Genomic DNA, 19,190 nt, shown 5'->3' with positions numbered 1-19,190 from the left:
CCATTTACTTGTTTTGAATACGAGCAGCTCTGTTTTTTGATATTTAAACAGCTGTTCCTTCCATCTGAAATGTCAACAACATGCAAACCCAAAATTTGTAGCATTCCATTCGATCGGTATATCCTGCAAGTCTCTGCGTATGTTAACATTACACCATCAGGATCAATACCTTAAAAATATCGTCACAACAGTCGTTGTATGTTACCAAATATTTAACAATGGTTATAGACAAGTTTCGTGTGTTATTGCTAAAAACAGCCCTAGTTTCCATCAGCCTCAGCTGTCATTTGTAACAGTCGACTGTTCATACCCAACATTCCGTTCACAACGTAGTGTATATCCCATTTGAATGTATACGTCTACAGGGGCTAGACAAGAGCTGCAGATCTCCACATCTATATTGTATATTATAACACGGCTGAGCCATGGGATTTGGCAGTTTTCTCATTTAATCACCTATAACAGATTTCACAGTCTTAATTATCTTCAGATAGCTTCAATCTACGGGTCTTACACCTTACAATCCACTTGGCGACTTCATCTTTCAAAAGATAAACCTACTCCACTAATGTTGGTCGTGTTCGGAACGGGATGAACAACTGTTCAGATGTTCAGCTCTGCAGCATGGTTAGGTATTAAATTTATCGAAGGGAAAAAATAGCAGCCCACAAGTTTTCTGGTAGTTCAGTTTTAGCTCCTGTTTAGATGGTTTAATGCACCTACATTCCTGATTCTCATACTTGCTGCCACTGCTGCGGTCCTGTGCGATGTAATGACTTCTTACGCTGCATTCTTTTACTAGTCATACATCAGTGTTGGTAATACAGTCTATCTGTACTTAACCACTTGGTTTTCTGTTTTAAAAACTAAGCCCTTTTTTCTTTCACCATTCACAATGGGCGACAATTGGGGTGACTTTGACACACCAAGGACGTGCTAAAGTTTCAAAGCCCTGTTAACGATTAATGTATATGTCCAGAAATAAAAGTTTTCCTCTAACTCTTCATAGTATTCACTCCAATTCAGTCCCAAGAAGACTTTACAATTTCTATTCTTCTTTGGTTTGAAATGCACCGTGTCAAGTGCAGAGAATCTGCTGCAACTTGCTTATACGGAAATTGCTATCGAAATGTAGTTATCTAACAGCGAGAAAAGGTGAATGTAGACAAAATAATCGATGTAAGGAGTTTCAAATTAACTTAAAGTTATATTTCTATAGCATAATTTTGCTGTATAAGTTTATGTTTAACTTGTAGTACAATAACTGTAATTGTTCCTGGAAATGCTAACATGGACACTGCTACTTCGAAACCAGCTGCCCTAAGTCGAGGGATTAAGAGTGGTATACACCAGTTGTTTGCAAGAAATAAGACATAGCGTTGACTGTCTTATAGTTGTTTGTAATTTATCCCAGTTTTTACTGCTGTATGTATATTACAACAATTTGGCCATCTAGGTTAAAATTAATAATTAATTGAACTGTCGTCAAGTTAATTAAACAGTAATATAAGCAACAAAAAATTGAAACTAACGTTGAATGTTTCATACAATTAAATATTCCCTGATTTCAGTACAGCCACTGAAAAGTGAAATTTACTGGTGTATTAATTCTTCCTTATCGCTCTTATGAGAGACTGATATACGTGGAAAACTGGTTACTTTTTGTGAACTATACGAGTAGATGCCTCAACTGTAATTTAAAAATTTATACATACCTTCGTCTGAGTTGATTCAATGTGCACAGCTACGTGATTGTACGTGATTGTGTACGTATACAGCTGAATTTGTAATATTATTGACTTTAATTACTTTTTGAGCCATTATAAAATTTTAGGCTCTTTTCGAGTTAGGTATCCCGTCGAAACACGTTACATTTCTGTTTCCATGCTTAGAATTTTTTCTGCGGGGACAGATGTTGACTTTAAAGGATGAGAAGCAATTTATTCCCTTCAACTACTCCAGGTTACAAGTACTGTAAAACTAATGAATCCTATTGGTCTGTTAATGGAGGACGGCTTACAGCTAAGTTAATGTTGTTGTTGTGGTCTTCAGTCCTGAGACTGGTTTGATGGAGCTCTCCATGCTACTCTATCCTGTGCAAGCTTCTTCATCTCCTACTACCTACTGCAGCCTACATCCTTCTGAATCTGCTTAGTGTATTCATTTCTTGGTCTCCTTCTGCGATTTTTACCAAAGGTACTGAACTATATTTATAAAAGAAAAAATTAATCGAATCACATTGCTTTTTCTAAGAACAGTGCTGATGGTATTTGTTGTTGAACAAGATTTCATTGCTGATGTATGAGGTCAAAATTAAACTACGGACGAATCACGGAGAAAAATATTTTTGGCAGCATACGTCAGTGTTGTGTGCAGGTGGTATTCTGTGGTTCCTTTTCATGATCAATTTGCTAAGAATAATTAAATCCATCGAAGACAAAAATTATAAAAGCGCTGATGTACGATCTGTAATTTTAGTGATACGAACACAACTTACAGTCAACATTATTACACTACGTCAGGTGGAATTCTTGTGCAATTTGAACAAAATAATTATCCGGGAGAAGCTGTAGTATGAATAATGCATTATACATGTGTATAATATCGTCAGTATCATTTGCAAAATCAAATCAAAGCACCTGCTAAAAAAAAAAAAAACTGAAAAAACAGAGTGAATTCAAACCGCAGAATACCATAGAGTATCGTATCATCCATATTCATTGCATTTGTCTATTTTGATGATACACAAAAACAAATTGTTGTGAAATCTCCTACTAATCACACTACTCCCTTGTTTGCTGTGTCTAGCTGCAAGTGAATTCTCTGTGTGAGGTCCACACATGTAGGAAATAAAACGAAATGAACTAATAAACCGACCATTAAAATCCAATCCCTGTATCGTAGTACCTACTATATTTTAGTATTTGGAGCCATAGCACCAGTTTCGTGGCTGTTTCGAAAATGTGGCTTATCTTAGTTCCTTTACTTTCATCGTTGCGTTAAATAGGTGTATCACAAAATGCATTGTAGAAGCGCAAAATGTTTGCGTGGATGGCCGATAACAGTAGTTAACTGTATTCTTTATCGAAGATGTAATTAAAAAGCAGGTGAACATTTGCTAATCCAAGAATACATCACCGTTGTGTATTATAGTGATGGAATGTGAACACTTAGAACTTATGGTAAGTGCTGTTACACCATTTTACTTAATATGTTAAGGATTTAGCTGAGAACAGAAACGTTTGCATCTGAGGCCCCGTATAACAAAAAATTCATGCATAATTGCTAGGTAAACGCTACCAGTAAAGTCAAAATAAAAGTCGATAACACGTGATATTTGTGATCGAAAGAATTATGTGGGGTCTAATTCTTTTTAATAATGTGTATATACTAAAATTATTTAAAAAATGTGAACATTATATTTCGAACATCTAAGGGAATTAACCTTTAGTTATGGCACGCAGTAAACAATTCATTGTAAACAATACAGCTTTTAGTAAAAAGTGAAATAAAATGTTTTGCATGCCAAGCTGCATCTTAATGTGCGACATATGACACTTATAAAAAGTTCATTATTTAGCATGTCTAGTAACAGGCTAGTAAAAACAATTTAAAACAGAAAGCCCCTCAGAAATACTAGCTCATATCTGGGCTGTAAAGTGTGATCGATGACTCAGTTGATTAGAGAGCAGCCCAAGAAGGCCAAGATTTCACTTTTGATCAGTCAAGTACTTTATTCTGTGAGAAAAACTCAAGACAGCTTTCGTTACACTGCAGAGGGGATAAAATTCTGGAATTATTCAGTAGTTTTATTAATGAAATTGAGAGGTTAAAAGACAAAATTGACACGAGACGTAAGGAATTCAAGTGATTAACAAACGGCAGCTTATGTAGTAGTCAAGCACGTTTCCAAAACTGAACAGCGACACAGTTTGTTCGCTGAAGACACAGGGGATAAAAAAGAATCGGAAGATCTGTCAAAAAGATGTGTACATAACAAAAGCAGTTTGTGATGCATTCTTTACAGAGACAGATGGCGAATATTATCCAAATGATTTCCGCAGCTCAAAAACATAAAAAAGGAGTAGTTTGTAGTATATTCTAGTCTTCCCTCTGTCTCACACCACATTACTCGAATTTTCTCTCTCACACAAATGATAGTGCTGCAACGTGCTCTATCCATGGTAGAGGTGTCCGCTACTTGCTCGGTATGTTGTAATTAGAAAGAATGCTATTGCTCTGAATTACGTGTGCAGTACATAAGGTATTCCTATACATCTTTAGTAACAAGCGTTGCAAAGACAAAACTATAGTCAACACTCTTGTAACAACTCAGAAGTCAACACTAAACGCTCGCTGAGGCCCCAGAAGCCAGAATCGGCAGAAAAGCACTGTTAGCTGGTAAGTCACGTAACAGGCTGCCCACTTCTTACAGCACATCCCTCGCCTCTGGCCCTCTCCACTCCACCAAGAGTCTCGTTAACGTACACCGCCACGCAAATGGCTGATTAGATGCACGAGCAATGTGAATCGTGAGTAACGAGATTCCTGCCGAGAACACTGTGCACCAGACGTTCTGCATTCGTCCGCCATTTCAGTCTTTAGTAACCACAGGTCGATAACCGCAACCGTATCTGCGTGTGGTGCGAAGCTTGGACAGTTACAGCCGAAGCGTAGAAAGAAGGGCTCCGCTATTGGCCAGAAGATCGTCCCAAGGGCGTCGGCAGTGTAGCAGTCGACGGCGGTATGGCCAGGGTCGCCGCTGTTGTAGTCTCCCCTGTCGCCGGCAGGGGGATCACCGACACGCAGGTCTCGTACAGAGGGGGTGGCTCGTCCGGCAGCACTGAAACACACGGGCAAACAGCTGCATTGCTGGCCGGTAAAGATGCAACGCCAGGATGAACATACACTACTGGCTATTAAAATTGCTACACCAAGAAGAAATTGCAGATGATAAACGGGTATTCATTGGACAAATATATTATACCAGAATTGACGAGTGATTACATTTTCACGTAATTTGGTTGCATAGATCCTGAGAAACCAGTACCCAGAACAACCAGCTCTGGCCGTAATAACGACCTTGATACGAATGGGCATTGAATCAGACAGAGCTTGGGTGGCGTGTACAGGTACAGCTGCCCATGCAGGTTCAACACGATACCACAGTTCATCAAGAGTAGTGACTGGCGTATTGTGACGAGCCAGTTTCTAGGTCACCATTGACCAGACGTTTTAAGTTGGTGAGGTATCTGGAGAATGTGCTGGCCAGGGCAGCAGTCGAACATTTTCTGTATCCCAGGCCCATAAAGGACCTGCAACATGGGGTCGTGCATTATCCTGCTGAAATGTAGGGCTTCGCAGGGATCGAATGAAGGGTAGAGACAAGGGTCGTAACACATCTGAAATGTAACGTCCACTGTTCAAAGTGCCGTCAATGCGGACAAGAGGTGACCGAGACGTGTAACCAATGGCACCCCATACCATCAAGCCGGTTGCTGTAAACAGAACCTCGATTCATCCAGAAGAATGACGTTTTGCCATTCGTGCACCCAGGTTCGTCGCTGAGTACGCCATCGCAGCCGCTCCTGTCTGTGATGCAGCGTCAAGGGTAATAGCAGCCATGGGCTCCGAGCAGATAGTCCATGCTGCTGCAAACGTCGTCTAACTGTTCGTGCAGATGGTTGCTGTCTTGCAAACGTCCCCGTCTGTTGACTCAGGGATCGAGAGGTAGCTGCACGATCCGTTACAGCCATAAGATGCCTGTCATCTCGACTGCTAGTGATACGAGGCCGTTGGGATCCAGCACGGCGTTCCGTATCACCCTCCTCAACCCACCGATTCCATATTCCGCTAACAGTCATTGGATCTCCACCAACGCGAGCAGCAATGTCGCGATACGGTCAACCGCAATCGCGACAGGCTACAATCCGACCTTTATCAAAGTCGGAAACGTGACGGTACGCATTTCTCCTCCTTACACGAGGCATTACAACAACGTTTCACGAAGCAACGCCGGCCAACTGTTGTTTGTGTATGAGAAATCGGTTGGAAACTTTCCTCATATCAGTACGTTGTAGCTGTCGCCACCGGCGCCAACGTTATGTGAATGCTCTGAAAAGCTAATCATTTGCATATCACAGCATCTTCTTCCTGTCGGTTAAATTTCGCGTCTGTAGCATGTCATCTTCTTGGTGTAGCAATTTTAATGGCCAGTAGTGTATTACTCATGGCGCAAATGCAGTAAGAAGAATACACGATTCCGTTTGTAGGTGACTTGCGGAAATGACTATACAGAGCTACATCCACTGACATCACCAATGGGCCGTAAGTCCGGCTGGGCTTGTATGGTTGTTACAGTTAAGTCATCCTTACTGCTTAAACTCTGTGCTACAGATCATCAGTCATAGTGAATGGCAAATGGTGGCGTGCCAGATGTTTTCAAGGGTGAGATAAGCTCACCGGATAAAAAAATTAGTCACCCCAGGGCGCACACACTGATGAATGGTCAAACTTTTGAAGATGATGCCGCGCTTGATGCACTTGCTGAATCACGCTCGCACTGCCCCTACGTGAGCATAAGGCAGCAGTGAGTAGTTAGACGTTTATGGTTTAAGCGGACATTGTACATAAACATGAGGAAACGTAAGGACATAACAGAGCAGCAAAAAGTCCCAATAGAGGTGGAGAGAGATGGATGCGAAGACCTAGGGAAGAATTGTAGCGCAACATGAGAAAAATATCCGGGGAAATCAGACTCAAAAGGGCAAGGTTTGCTGCTGGACATCTAGTTAGGATGAGCTTGGACAGAATGACGAAGAGAGTGTGGGAAACAACAGGAAGGACAAGGGTTGTTGAACTTCGGAAGACCTGGTTGGAATTTGGGATAAAGGTCGAAGGAAAGGAAAATTGGAGGAACAACTATACACCGACCAGTATGTCGGAGATAGAGAAGAACACAGGAAAAGATTAGAGTGTCACCAGTGGAGCCGACAGGAGAAACGGAAACTGACGATCTCGGAAGAAGAGCGAGAGAGAAGAAGAGACAGAATGAAGAGGTTCTGGGAGAAGAAGAGGAAAATGCAGTCCATGAAGGGGCTACCCGTGGTCCTATAGAAGCCGTAACGCAAGAAGATGAAGAAGAAGAAGTGGCAAAAAGGGGCAATTTTGTTTGCCTGTTCCCATAACCATAGTGTGTATGAAGTTGCTGAATTTGTTGGCGTTTTACTGTGGATCGTTCAAAGTTTCCACAGGCAGTGGAGTAATATACCTGGCCACGAAACGCGACGTCACAAATGAAGTCGGAAAGAGATTCTGACTGAAAGCGGCTGGAAACGTGTTTCACGTCTTGTGGATCAAAATTACTTCCACATCCGACAGGAATTGCAGCAGGCACTGGATGGAGGTCCATCCCTACCCGTTACAGAGAGAAGGTTGTGACAGGAACAGCATGCAATGAACTGTTGAAGTCGGTCACCTGTCAAGAGGCCATTGGTTACACAGGCAAAGTTCGTTGTGCTGAAGGAATATGAACACTCCTCCACCCTACTACATCTGGGCTGGCCTGCAAAATCACCAAAATTGAACTACATAGAAAATCTTTGGGACTCGCTGTAAAAGTGAGTTAAACGCTGACATCAGCATTCTCTCAGTTTGATGGAAGTGTGCGATCAAATCCTCCGCGAGTGGCTTAATATGGACACGACGTATCTGTACAACCCTGTGGACTCAGTTCCTAACCGAAACCACGTGGCTATCATCTCCAGTGGCGGAATTACATTGTATTAAATGATCCTTCTTCTGATTTCTGTATGGGTGACTAGTTATCTGTCCGGTGATTGTATATGGAGAACGTGCTGGCCAGGGCATCAGTGGAACATCCTCTGTATCCAGGCAGGCAAGGACAACAGGGCAACATGTAGTATTGTGTTATGTTGTTGAAAAAAGTTGAAGAATCTGGAAGATAGGGTATAACCTACGGCCTTAAAGCGTCGAAAATGTAACGGCTGATGTTCTAACTACCAGGTTAGCACCCCACGCCACACGCCAGGTGTTGGAGGATGGCAAACACATCTGACAGTGCTACTTCTCCTTGTAGCCTCCACAAAAGAATACGTCCGTATTTAGGGTTGATATTTGTTTATTTTAAACAAGTTTTCGGCTTACTGGGCCATCTTCAGGAAACGGTTGGCTAGTGTCTGAAAGGAACACTAGTTCTTAGGTAACTAAACATTATAAGCACAGATACAATCCACCTGCTTAGAGTGTTGGGCGTTAAACATGTTTCTTAACGTTGAAATTACACTTTACATAATGGAAAATGTTAAGCACAATAAATAATTAAACTACAAAATATTACAGATTAAATTGTTAAAAATGCTAAAGTTTGTGAAATCTAGACATTGGCTGAGAAACTGATAACCTACGCACTCTTCATTTATGTTATGCTACAAACATGTTATTTAATATTGTGAACTAAAATTTAGGCAATAGACAGCGTTATACACAATAACTAAAATACACCATCTTATAGTATGATGCCATATTTTGTGAGGTCGTGAAACTGGTTGACAACTGTCTAACTGAACACTAACAATATTATAGTATTACAGGTTATGCTCTTATGATGACATAGTTTGTGCGTCATGAAATTGGTTGAGAAGTCTAACTGAGTACTAGTAACTTCGCTGTACAAAAAATATGTTTGACGTTGTAAATTACATTTTTATGCAATGTGCAATATTAAACACATTACATGGGTAAAAAACACAACATTAAAGTATTACAAGTTGTACTGTTGGAGGCCGGCCGGAGTGGCCGAGTGGTTCTAGGCGCTTCAGTCTGGAACCGCCCACCGCTGCTGTCGCAGGTTCGAATCCTGCCTCGGGCATGGATCTGTGTGATATCCTTAGGTTAGTTAGGTTTAAGTAGTTCTAAGTTATAGGGGACTGATGACCTCGGAAGTTAAGTCCCATAGTGCTCAGAGTCATTTGAATAATTTTTTTGTACTGTTGGAGTTTGTCTGCCAAACAAGGTAAGGCGCTTTGTGGATATGTGGCTTGTTGAGTGCATCATAAACTCAGCCCAAACAGGCCTCGGCAGGCATAATGTCACTGACCGACCGCCGTGTCATCCTCAGAATATTGGCTTTACTGGATGCGGATATGGAGGGGCAAGTGGTCAGTAGACCGCTCTTCCGGCCGTTGTCAACTTTCGCGACCGGAGCCGCTACATCTTACTCAAGTAGATTCTCAGTTTGCCTCACAAGGGCTGCGTGCACCCCGCTTGCCAACGTGTGAAGCATAAAAGAGGGGATATACTTAGATGTAATTGATCATCCAGGACTATGTGCGGAGTTTGCGTCAAATCTCTGCTTAACTCAGGTGCTTCGAAGAGGCTTACTTTCTTCATTTGTTGGCTATATGTAGTATTTCTGAGTAGACTTGGTATCTGTGTCCGTCTTTCAGTACATGTTCGGCAAAGGTCGCGTCTCAGTTATGTAATCTCCAGTTGTGTTCATGTTCAGTCAACTGGTAAGATCGGAAGATTTAGTTATCCACCATGTGCAATAGGAAGGTCTTCACCTTTATTAACGAGGTCCACTGAATTTACAATTCCAAAGGTAGATATAAATTTGCTCTCAGTTTAGATACATAAACAAATTCCTTTGGTGATTTTATTGTTTGGTGTGTTGTAGGTTCGAGCAAGAGGTCGTAAAAGCTGGCCTTCCTTGTGTACTCTAGCAAGTCCACACAGTTTAGGAGATACTGAGTTTATATTGATTAAACAATAAGCTTCATATTCAATTATTATATTTTTGCAGGTCTTTGTAAAGTTTTTGATTTCTTCATTAATTGTTATGGTGGGATCCTTGGTGTGAATATTGGAATTGGGTGTGCAGAGCTGTCTCACTTACTCAACATAAATTCTTTTGTCCATGAGAAGCAAAGTACAACTATTATCTGCTTTGTGAACATATTTTTATTTTGAGTATTCTCTTATTTAGATTTTTCAGTGTGTTCTGGCCCATAGATTGTGATGCAGGAGTGTCTAACTCAAGCTATTTTTGTAAATCACGACGTGCAATGTGTTTGGTTGCAATGTCTTTGTTTACAATGTATCTTATATCAATTTAATAGATCTAACTGTTTTTCGGAAGTTTTATAGGGATGGCGTATACGAAACCTTTTACTAGAACTTCCATTTCATTCGTGAAATAACTTTTTCAAGATAATAGGTTTACTACTTGTTTTGATAAGTTTTGTTTAGGTTTTGTGATTATGGTTGCGCTACGATGGCTTATTGTGTGTTTTTGTATCCTGAATTGTGTAATGCACTTATTCACGTATTTCGTTGTCAAAAAAGTCAAACTCATATGGTTGTTGCCTATGAGTGTCCATTGAATAAAAATGTTATTAACACTGTAAAAACTTGATTGTTGCTCAACATAAGTTACCACTGTCAATTATACGGTTCCCAACCAATTTCAGAAACTCACAAAGTATGGCATGTAGCCATACAACCTGAAGTAATATTGTGTATTGCCTATAGAATAGTTTAAAATGTTAACAAACATGTTTGCTGCACAATATAAATGAAGAGTGCTCAGTTAAACAATTTCTCAGATGATATCAAGAGCTCACAAAGTTTAGCATTATAACCATTTAATCTGTAATGTTATGTAAATTAATTATTTATTGTGCTTAACATTTTCTGTTGTGTAAAGTGTAATTTCAACGTTAAGAAACAAGTTTGACGCTCAATACTCTAAGCAAGTGGATTGCATCTTTGCTTATAATGTTTGATTACCAGAAACCTTTCAGACACTAGTCAGTTGTTTCCTAAAGATGACCCAACAAGTCAAAAGGAAGTTTGCAGTAAGAAAAAAATCAGTAGAAGAGGAAAACAACGTACCTGTTACTCAATCTCAATTGTGCTACCAAGAAGCAACGGAAGAATTCACATATAAGGGTACATTCATCGTGATTCTGCACACACAATAAGGAGTTATTCGTATGAAATGACGGCGTGGCGACACTCATGTGTCCGATGTTGTCTTTGAGCTACTAAGCGCACCACTGCCAGTGTGCCTATGGTCAGAGCCAAAATCTGTAAATGGCGGTTATTAGCAAGTGTTGTTGATTGGGAGCAACCACTTTGAGGCAGATCTTTAAAGTTTTCTGTGTCATGACAGCGGTCGAATGTTTGAAGTACGTCGATGTGATGTACGCAGCTTCGGCGGGCGTATTTCCAGACTGACAACCTTTCTTTGCACATAGGAGGGACGTTCAATAAGTAATACAACAACCCGCCAGGATAGCCGAGAGCGCCAACGCGCTGCTTCCTGGACTCGGGTAGGCGCGCCGGCCCCGGATCGAATGCGCCCGGCGGATTAACGGCGAGGGCCGGTGTGCCGGCCAACCTGGAAGTGGTTTTTAGGCGGTTACCCACATCCCGCTAGGTGAATACGGGGCCGGTCCCTAGGTTCCGCCTCAGTTACACGCGTCGCAGACATCTGAAACACGTCCGCACTATTTCACGCTTTAACTAGATGCAGACTGTTAGGGTACACTGATTCTGTCCTGGCGGGTACGGGGTGGAGGCAGGAAGGGCATCCGGCCATCCCCAAAACTAACACTGCCAAATCCGTTGTAACCACACCGACCCTGCAATCGCTGCGGGATTATGGCGTAAGCGAAAGAAAGAAAGAAAGTTCAATAGGTAATACAACACTTTTTTCTGAAAGCATGTTGGTATTATTCAGAATTCCAATACACCGTATTATTCACCACTCTCCTATTTCTCAAAATAATCTACGTTTAATGTGACAGTCCTACGCTATCTTACTGGAAGGGCTTGTATGACACTACTGGAGCCAACGTCTTCTGCTTCAGTAACCTCACCATCAACCTCTATTGGATCAAGCAGATGGAAGTCGGAAAGTGCGACATCCGGGTTGTTGGGTCGGTGAGGAAGTGCAGTCCAGTGAGGCTTTGTGAGCTCCTCTTGGGTACCTTGTACTGTCATGGTGAAAGAGAAGTTCGTTTGCATTTTGTGATGAGGAACTAACTGAAGTTGTTTATTCGAATTCCTGAGTGTAGCAAGATACACTTCAGTGCTGATCGTCACACCATGAGGTAGGACTTTTGTTGTTGTGGTCTTCAGTCCAGACACTGGTTTGATCCAGCTCTCCATGCTACTCTATCCTGTGCAAACTTCTTCATCTCCCAGTACTTACTGCAACCTACATCCTTTTGAATCTGTTTAGTGTATTCATCTCTTGGTCTCCCTCTGCGATTATTACCCTTCACGCTGTCCTCCAATGCTAAATTTGTGATCCCTTGATGCCTCAGAACATGTCCTACCAATCGGTCCCTTCTTCTTGTCAAGTTGTGCCACAAACTCCTCTTCTCCCCAATTCTATTCAATACCTCCTCATTAGTTGTGTGATCTACCCATCTAATCTTCAGCATTCTTCTGTAGCACCACATTTCGAAAGTTTCTATTCTCTTCTTCTCCAAACTAATTATCGTCCATGTTTCGCTTCCATACATGGCTACACTCCCTACAAAGACTTTCAGGAACGACTTCCTGACACTTAAATCTGTACTCGATGTTAACAAATTTCTCTTCTTCAGAAACGCTTTCCTTGCCATTGCCAGTCTACATTTAAAATCCTCTCTACTTTGACCATCATCAGTTATTTTGCTCCCCAAATAGCAAAACTTTACTACATCAAGCGTCTCATTTCCTAATCTAATTCCCTCAGCACCACCCGTTTTAATTCGACTACATTCGATTATCCTTGTTTTGCTTTTGTTGGTGTTCATCTTATATCCTCCTTTCTGAACGCTGTCCATTCCGTTCAACTGCTCTTCCAAGTCCTTTTTCTGTCTGTGACAGAATTACAATGTAATCGACGAACCTCAAAGTTTTTATTTCTTCTCCATGGATTTTAATACATACTCCGAATTTTTCTTTTGTTTCCTTTACTGCTTGCTCACTGTACAGATTGAATAACATCGGGGAGAGGCTACAACCCTGTCTCACTCCCTTCCCAACTGCTGCTTCCCTTTCATGACCCTCGACTCTTATAACTGCCATCTGGTTTCTGTACAAATTGTAAATAGCCTTTCGCTCCCTGTATGAGGGAGTATATGAAACAGAATAACCCTTCAGAGTCCCAGAAGACCACTGAATTGACTGTACCGGCTGAGTGTGCAGCTTTGAACGTTTTCTTCGTAGGAGAGGTGATGGGGCCCCACTCCATGGAGTACCAATTTGTTTCCGGTTCGAATTGGTGTACCCATGTTTCATTGCCTGTGACGTTGTAATGAGCCCGAAATTTCGCACAAATCCTTCTTTGTTGCTCTTTATGGTCTTCTGTTAGGTGGCTAGGAACCCAGCAAGCACACATCTTTGAGTAGCCCAAATGGAGGACGAGTGTGTAAGCACTACGAACAAAGACATCGAAGTGTTTGATTGTGATCTGTCTATCACCTCGGTCCGCATGTTCCAACACTGCAGGAGTCACAGCTATGTGCGGCTGGCCGGCAAGTAGGAGGTCGAACAGATTTGCCTGACCTTATTGCGGTAATGGCGGACGCTTCGCCCAACGACTCACCGTGCTTTTGTAAAACGCCACGTCTCCGCAGACATTGCTCAAGCGAGTGAATATATGCGTTACCCTGGTTTTCCACCAAAGGGAACTTAATGACAGATCTCCGTTTGAAAAATACCTCAGCTACAGGCGCTATGTGTAGCACCGACACCCATCGGAACTTATCGTAAGTACCCACAATTCCACAGCAAATTCCGTCTTTTTCCAACAGAAACTGACCGAGAAAAGAATGAGTTGCTGTGCTCACGGTAATGATACTGTGAAAACAGCCTAAGCTTAAAGTCACCATCTGAGATACGTTGACAGTCAGAAGACTATATAGAAACCCCTTCGTCCCGCTGATAATTTGAGACACAGTGCAATCTACCGAAGTGCACAGTGAATGCAAATTTCCTATTAACTGTGTCTCTCAGGTAGCTACACACGGAGGCCTTCCGTGATCTAGAGAATATGGAGAAAGAGTTTACCAATAAAAGCGATGAAAAAACCATGAAACAATTAAAATTGTATGGGTGTTGTATAGTTATTTTGAGCAGTTTATAACAGCAATTGGGCGAATTGAGGATCTGTAGGCCGTCATATAACTCTCTCTCTTACGATTATTGGGCAGAGAAGCATGCCCTACCTTGTACTGTATCATTAGAGGCGGTGGCTGGTCGTTAGGGATGTACAGGTCGTTAGGAGCGGCTGATTTACTGCTGGTGTCGTGTTAAGAGGGCAGATTCTCTGCTGGGTTCGTAAATGCACCATCACGGAAGTCCAGCAGCCTATTTAGAAAATTTATGGTGACATAAATGGATAAAGGTTAGTTACAGACTCTCCATCTCTTACTCTGTTTCGTCCTGGGCCTCTGTCTACTCTGTTGCCTTTTACAACACAAGGAAGGGTGGAAAAATGAAATTTGTCTTATTGTGCTTATGCAGTATAGCAGCAAGAACACATCATTGAATTTGTAGGTAACTTCGAAGAACAAAAGATGCGAATTTTGGTGGTCAACGTTGGCGAGCACAAAACAAGCAGTACAAACTCTGGCCGTGTGCGGGTAGGCGTTATCTTGCTGAAATGCCACTTCTGCTAGGTACAACGGATCTCACAACGCAGGGTATCGAGTTGTATATGGACGATAAACACGGGCATGTTTTTAAAGTGATCATATGACGTCCATGAACCATGGACCTTGCCGTTGGTGGGGAGGCTTGCGTGCCTCAGCGATACAGATAGCCGTACCGTAGGTGCAACCACAACGGAGGGGTATCTGTTGAGAGGCCAGACAAACGTGTGGTTCCTGAAGAGGGGCAGCAGCCTTTTCAGTAGTTGCAAGGGCAACAGTCTGGATGATTGACTGATCTGGCCTTGTAACAATAACCAAAACGGCCTTGCTGTGCTGGTACTGCGAACGGCTGAAAGCAAGGGGAAACTACAGCCGTAATTTTTCCCGTGGGCATGCAGCTTTACTGTATGATTAAATGATGATGGCGTCCTCTTGGGTAAAATATTCCGGAGGTAAAATAGTCCCCCATTCGGATCTCCGGGCGGGGACTACTCAAGAGGATGTCGTTATCAGGAGAAAGAAAACTGGCGTTCTACGGATCGGAGCGTGGAATGTCAGATCCCTTAATCGGGCAGGTAGGTTAGAAAATTTAAAAAGGGAAATAGATAGGGAGACGAAAATTTAATAGTCCTGGGTGACTGGAATTCGAGTGTAGGAAAAGGGAGAGAAGGAAACATAGTAGATGAATATGGATTGGGGCTAAGAAATGAAAGAGGAAGCCGCCTGGTAGAATTTTGCACAGAGCAAAACATAATCATAACTAACTCTTGGTTTAAGAATCATGAAAGAAGGTTGTATACATGGAAGAACCCTGGAGGTACTAAAAGGTATCAGATAGATTATATAATGGTAAGACAGAGATTTAGGAACCAGGTTTTAAATTGTAAGACATTTCCAGGGGCAGATGTGGACTCTGACCACAATCTATTGGTTATGACCTGTAGATTAAAACTGAAGAAACTGCAAAAAGGTGGGAATTTAAGGAGATGGGACCTAGATAAACTAAAAGAACCAGAGGTTGTACAGAGATTCAGGGAGAGCATAAGGGAGCAATTGACAGGAATGGGGGAAATAAATACAGTAGAAGAAGAATGGGTAGCTTTGATGGATGAAGTAATGAGGGCAGCAGAGGATCAAGTAGGTAAAAAGACGAGGGCTAGTAGAAATCCTTGGGTAACAGAAGAAATATTGAATTTAATTGATGAAAGGAGAAAATATAAAAATGCAGTAAATGAAGCAGGCAAAAAGGAATACAAACGTCTCAAAAATGAGATCGACGGGAAGTGCAAAATGGATAAGCAGGGATGGCTAGAGGACAAATGTAAGGATGTAGAGGCCTATCTCACTAGGGGTAAGATAGATACCGCCTACAGGAAAATTAAAGAGACCTTTGGAGATAAGAGAACCACTTGTATGAATATCAAGAGCTCAGATGGAAACCCAGTTCTAAGCAAAGAAGGGAAAGGAGAAAGGTGGAAGGAGTATATAGAGGGTCTATACAAGGGCGATGTACTTGAGGACAATATTATGGAAATGGAAGAGGATGTAGATGAAGATGAAATGAGAGATATGATACTGCGTGAAGAGTTTGACAGAGCACTGAAAGACCTGAGTCGAAACAAGGCCCCCGGAGTAGACAATATTCCATTGGACGGCCGTGGGAGAGCCAGTCCTGACAAAACTCCACCATCTGGTCAGCAAGATGTATGAAACAGGCGAAATACCCTCAGACTTCAAGAAGAATGTAATAATTCCAATCCCAAAGAAAGCAGGTGTTGACACATGTGAAAATTACCGAACTATCAGTTTAATAAGTCACAGCTGCTAAATACTAACACGAATTCTTTACAGACGAATGGAAAAACTTGTAGAAGCCAACCTCGGAGAAGATCAGTTTGGATTCCGTAGAAACACTGGAACACGTGAGGCAATACTGACCGTACGACTTATCTTAGAAGAAAGATTAAGGAAAGGCAAACCTACGTTTCTAGCATTTGTAGACTTAGAGAAAGCTTTTGACAATGTTGACTGGAATACTCTCTTTCAAATTCTAAAGGTGGCAGGGGTAAAATACAAGGAGCGAAAGGCTATTTACAATTTGTACAGAAACCAGATGGCAGTTATAAGAGTCGAGGGACATGAAAGGGAAGCAGTGGTTGGGAAGGGAGTAAGACAGGGTTGTAGCCTCTCCCTGATGTTGTTCAATCTGTATATTGAGCAAGCAGTAAAGGAAACAAAAGAAAAATTCGGAGTAGGTATTAAAATTCATGGAGAAGAAATAAAAACTTTGAGGTTCGCCGATGACATTGTAAATCTGTCAGAGACAGCAAAGGACTTGGAAGAGCAGTTGAATGGAATGGACAGTGTGTTGAAAGGAGGATGTAAGATGAACATCAACAAAAGCAAAACAAGGATAATGGAATGTAGTCTAATTAAGTCGGGTGATGCTGAGGGAATTAGATTAGGAAATGAGGCACTTAAAGTAGTAAAGGAGTTTTGCTATTTGGGGAGCAAAATAACTGATGATGGTCGAAGTAGAGAGGATATAAAATGTAGGCTGGCAATGGCAAGGAAAGCGTTTCTGAAGAAGAGAAATTTGTTAACATACAGTATTGATTTAAGTGTCAGGAGGTCATTTCTGAAAGTATTCGTATGGAGTGTAGCCATGTATGGCAGTGAAACATGGACGATAAATAGTTTGGACAAGAAGAGAATAGAAGCTTTCGAAATGTGGTGCTACAGAAGAATGTTGAAGATTAGATGGGTAGATCACATAACTAATGAGGAAGTATTGAATAGGATTGAGGAGAAGAGAAGTTTGTGGCACAACTTGACGAGAAGAAGGGATCGGTTGGTAGGACATGTTCTGAGGCATCAAGGGATGACCAATTTAGTATTGGAGGGCAGCGTGGAGGGTAAAAATCGTAGAGGGAGACCAAGAGATGAATACACTAAGCAGATTCAGAAGGATGTAGGTTGCAGTAGGTACTGGGAGATGAAGAAGCTTTCACAGGATAGAGTAGCATGGAGAGCTGCATCAAACCAGTCTCAGGACTGAAGACCACAACAACAACAACAACAACATGACGTCCTCTCCGAAATCCGTCGTCAGATGTTTTAAATGGGCGAGATATCTGAAGAATATGCTAGTCAGCGCGAGTCGAACACCTTCTATTGGAAGTAGGTGAGGTCCGTAGGGGCAACATCTGGTTGTAATGCATATGTGTCTTCCCTTCATGTGTTTAAGCCAAGTATTATGCATATTTATGCGATCGGGAACGTTCAGTAGCAGCCAGGCTACATGTACATTCAGCAATTAAGCGTCAGCAAGGAGCGTTAGAGATGAAATCATAGGAGGCAATGTTGTGCAACCTTAGTAGGGACAAGATCCGACTATTTGGGAGAAGGATCTTACAATCTGAGACTGTTCTCCGAGACAAACTTCCTTCACAATGTCCGCAAACGTGACGTCAGATCCGCCTAGCAACAGCGATCTGAACGGCATATACACTCCTGGAAATGGAAAAAAGAACACATTGACACCGGTGTGTCAGACGCACCATACTTGCTCCGGACACTGCGAGAGGGCTGTACAAGCAATGATCACACGCACGGCACAGCGGACACACCAGGAACCGCGGTGTTGGCCGTCGAATGGCGCTAGCTGCGCAGCATTTGTGCACCGCCGCCGTCGGTGTCAGCCAGTTTGCCGTGGCATACGGAGCTCCATCGCAGCCTTTAACACTGGTAGCATGCCGCGACAGCGTGGACGTGAACCGTATGTGCAGTTGACGGACTTTGAGCGAGGGCGTATAGTGGGCATGCGGGAGGCCGGGTGGACGTACCGCCGAATTGCTCAACACGTGGGGCGTGAGGTCTCCACAGTACATCGATGTTGTCGCCAGTGGTCGGCGGAAGGTGCACGTGCCCGTCGACCTGGGACCGGACCGCAGCGACGCACGGATGCACGCCAAGACCGTAGGATCCTACGCAGTGCCGTAGGGGACCGCACCGCCACTTCCCAGCAAATTAGGGACACTGTTGCTCCTGGGGTATCGGCGAGGACCATTCGCAACCGTCTCCATGAAGCTGGGCTACGGTCCCGCACACCGTTAGGCCTTCTTTGGCTCACGCCCCAACATCGTGCAGCCCGTCTCCAGTGGTGTCGCGACAGGCGTGAATGGAGGGACGAATGGAGACGTGTCGTCTTCAGCGATGAGAGTCGCTTCTGCCTTGGTGCCAATGATGGTCGTATGCGTGTTTGGCGCCGTGCAGGTGAGCGCCACAATCAGGACTGCATACGACCGAGGCACACAGGGCCAACACTCGGCATCATGGTGTGGGGAGCGATCTCCTACACTGGCCGTATACCACTGGTGATCGTCGAGGGGACACTGAATAGTGCACGGTACATCCAAACCGTCATCGAACCCATCGTTCTACCATTCCTAGACCGGCAAGGGAACTTTCTGTTCCAACAGGACAATGCACGTCCGCATGTATCCCGTGCCACCCAAC

The 19,190-nt window shown here is 42.8% G+C and overlaps 1 protein-coding gene across 1 annotated transcript in view; it reads right to left on the bottom strand.

Moving 5' to 3' along the window:
* Positions 1 to 448: 448 nt before the first annotated feature.
* The window catches only part of LOC124615638, a 134,086-nt gene continuing 115,344 nt past the window's right edge, over positions 449 to 19,190 (bottom strand). Inside the window, exons 4-5 of the mRNA XM_047143648.1 lie at positions 4,665 to 4,843; positions 449 to 456 (exon numbers count right to left, since the gene is read on the bottom strand). Of these exons, the coding sequence (XP_046999604.1) occupies positions 449 to 456; positions 4,665 to 4,843 (187 nt within the window). The remainder of the gene's footprint in view (positions 457 to 4,664; positions 4,844 to 19,190) is intronic.

This window comes from Schistocerca americana, chromosome 5 (genome assembly GCF_021461395.2).
Source record: "Schistocerca americana isolate TAMUIC-IGC-003095 chromosome 5, iqSchAmer2.1, whole genome shotgun sequence".
NCBI lineage: Eukaryota > Metazoa > Arthropoda > Insecta > Orthoptera > Acrididae > Schistocerca > Schistocerca americana.
The sequence above is the reverse complement of the archived record's forward strand: the minus strand, read 5'-3'. Positions and strand labels throughout refer to the sequence as shown.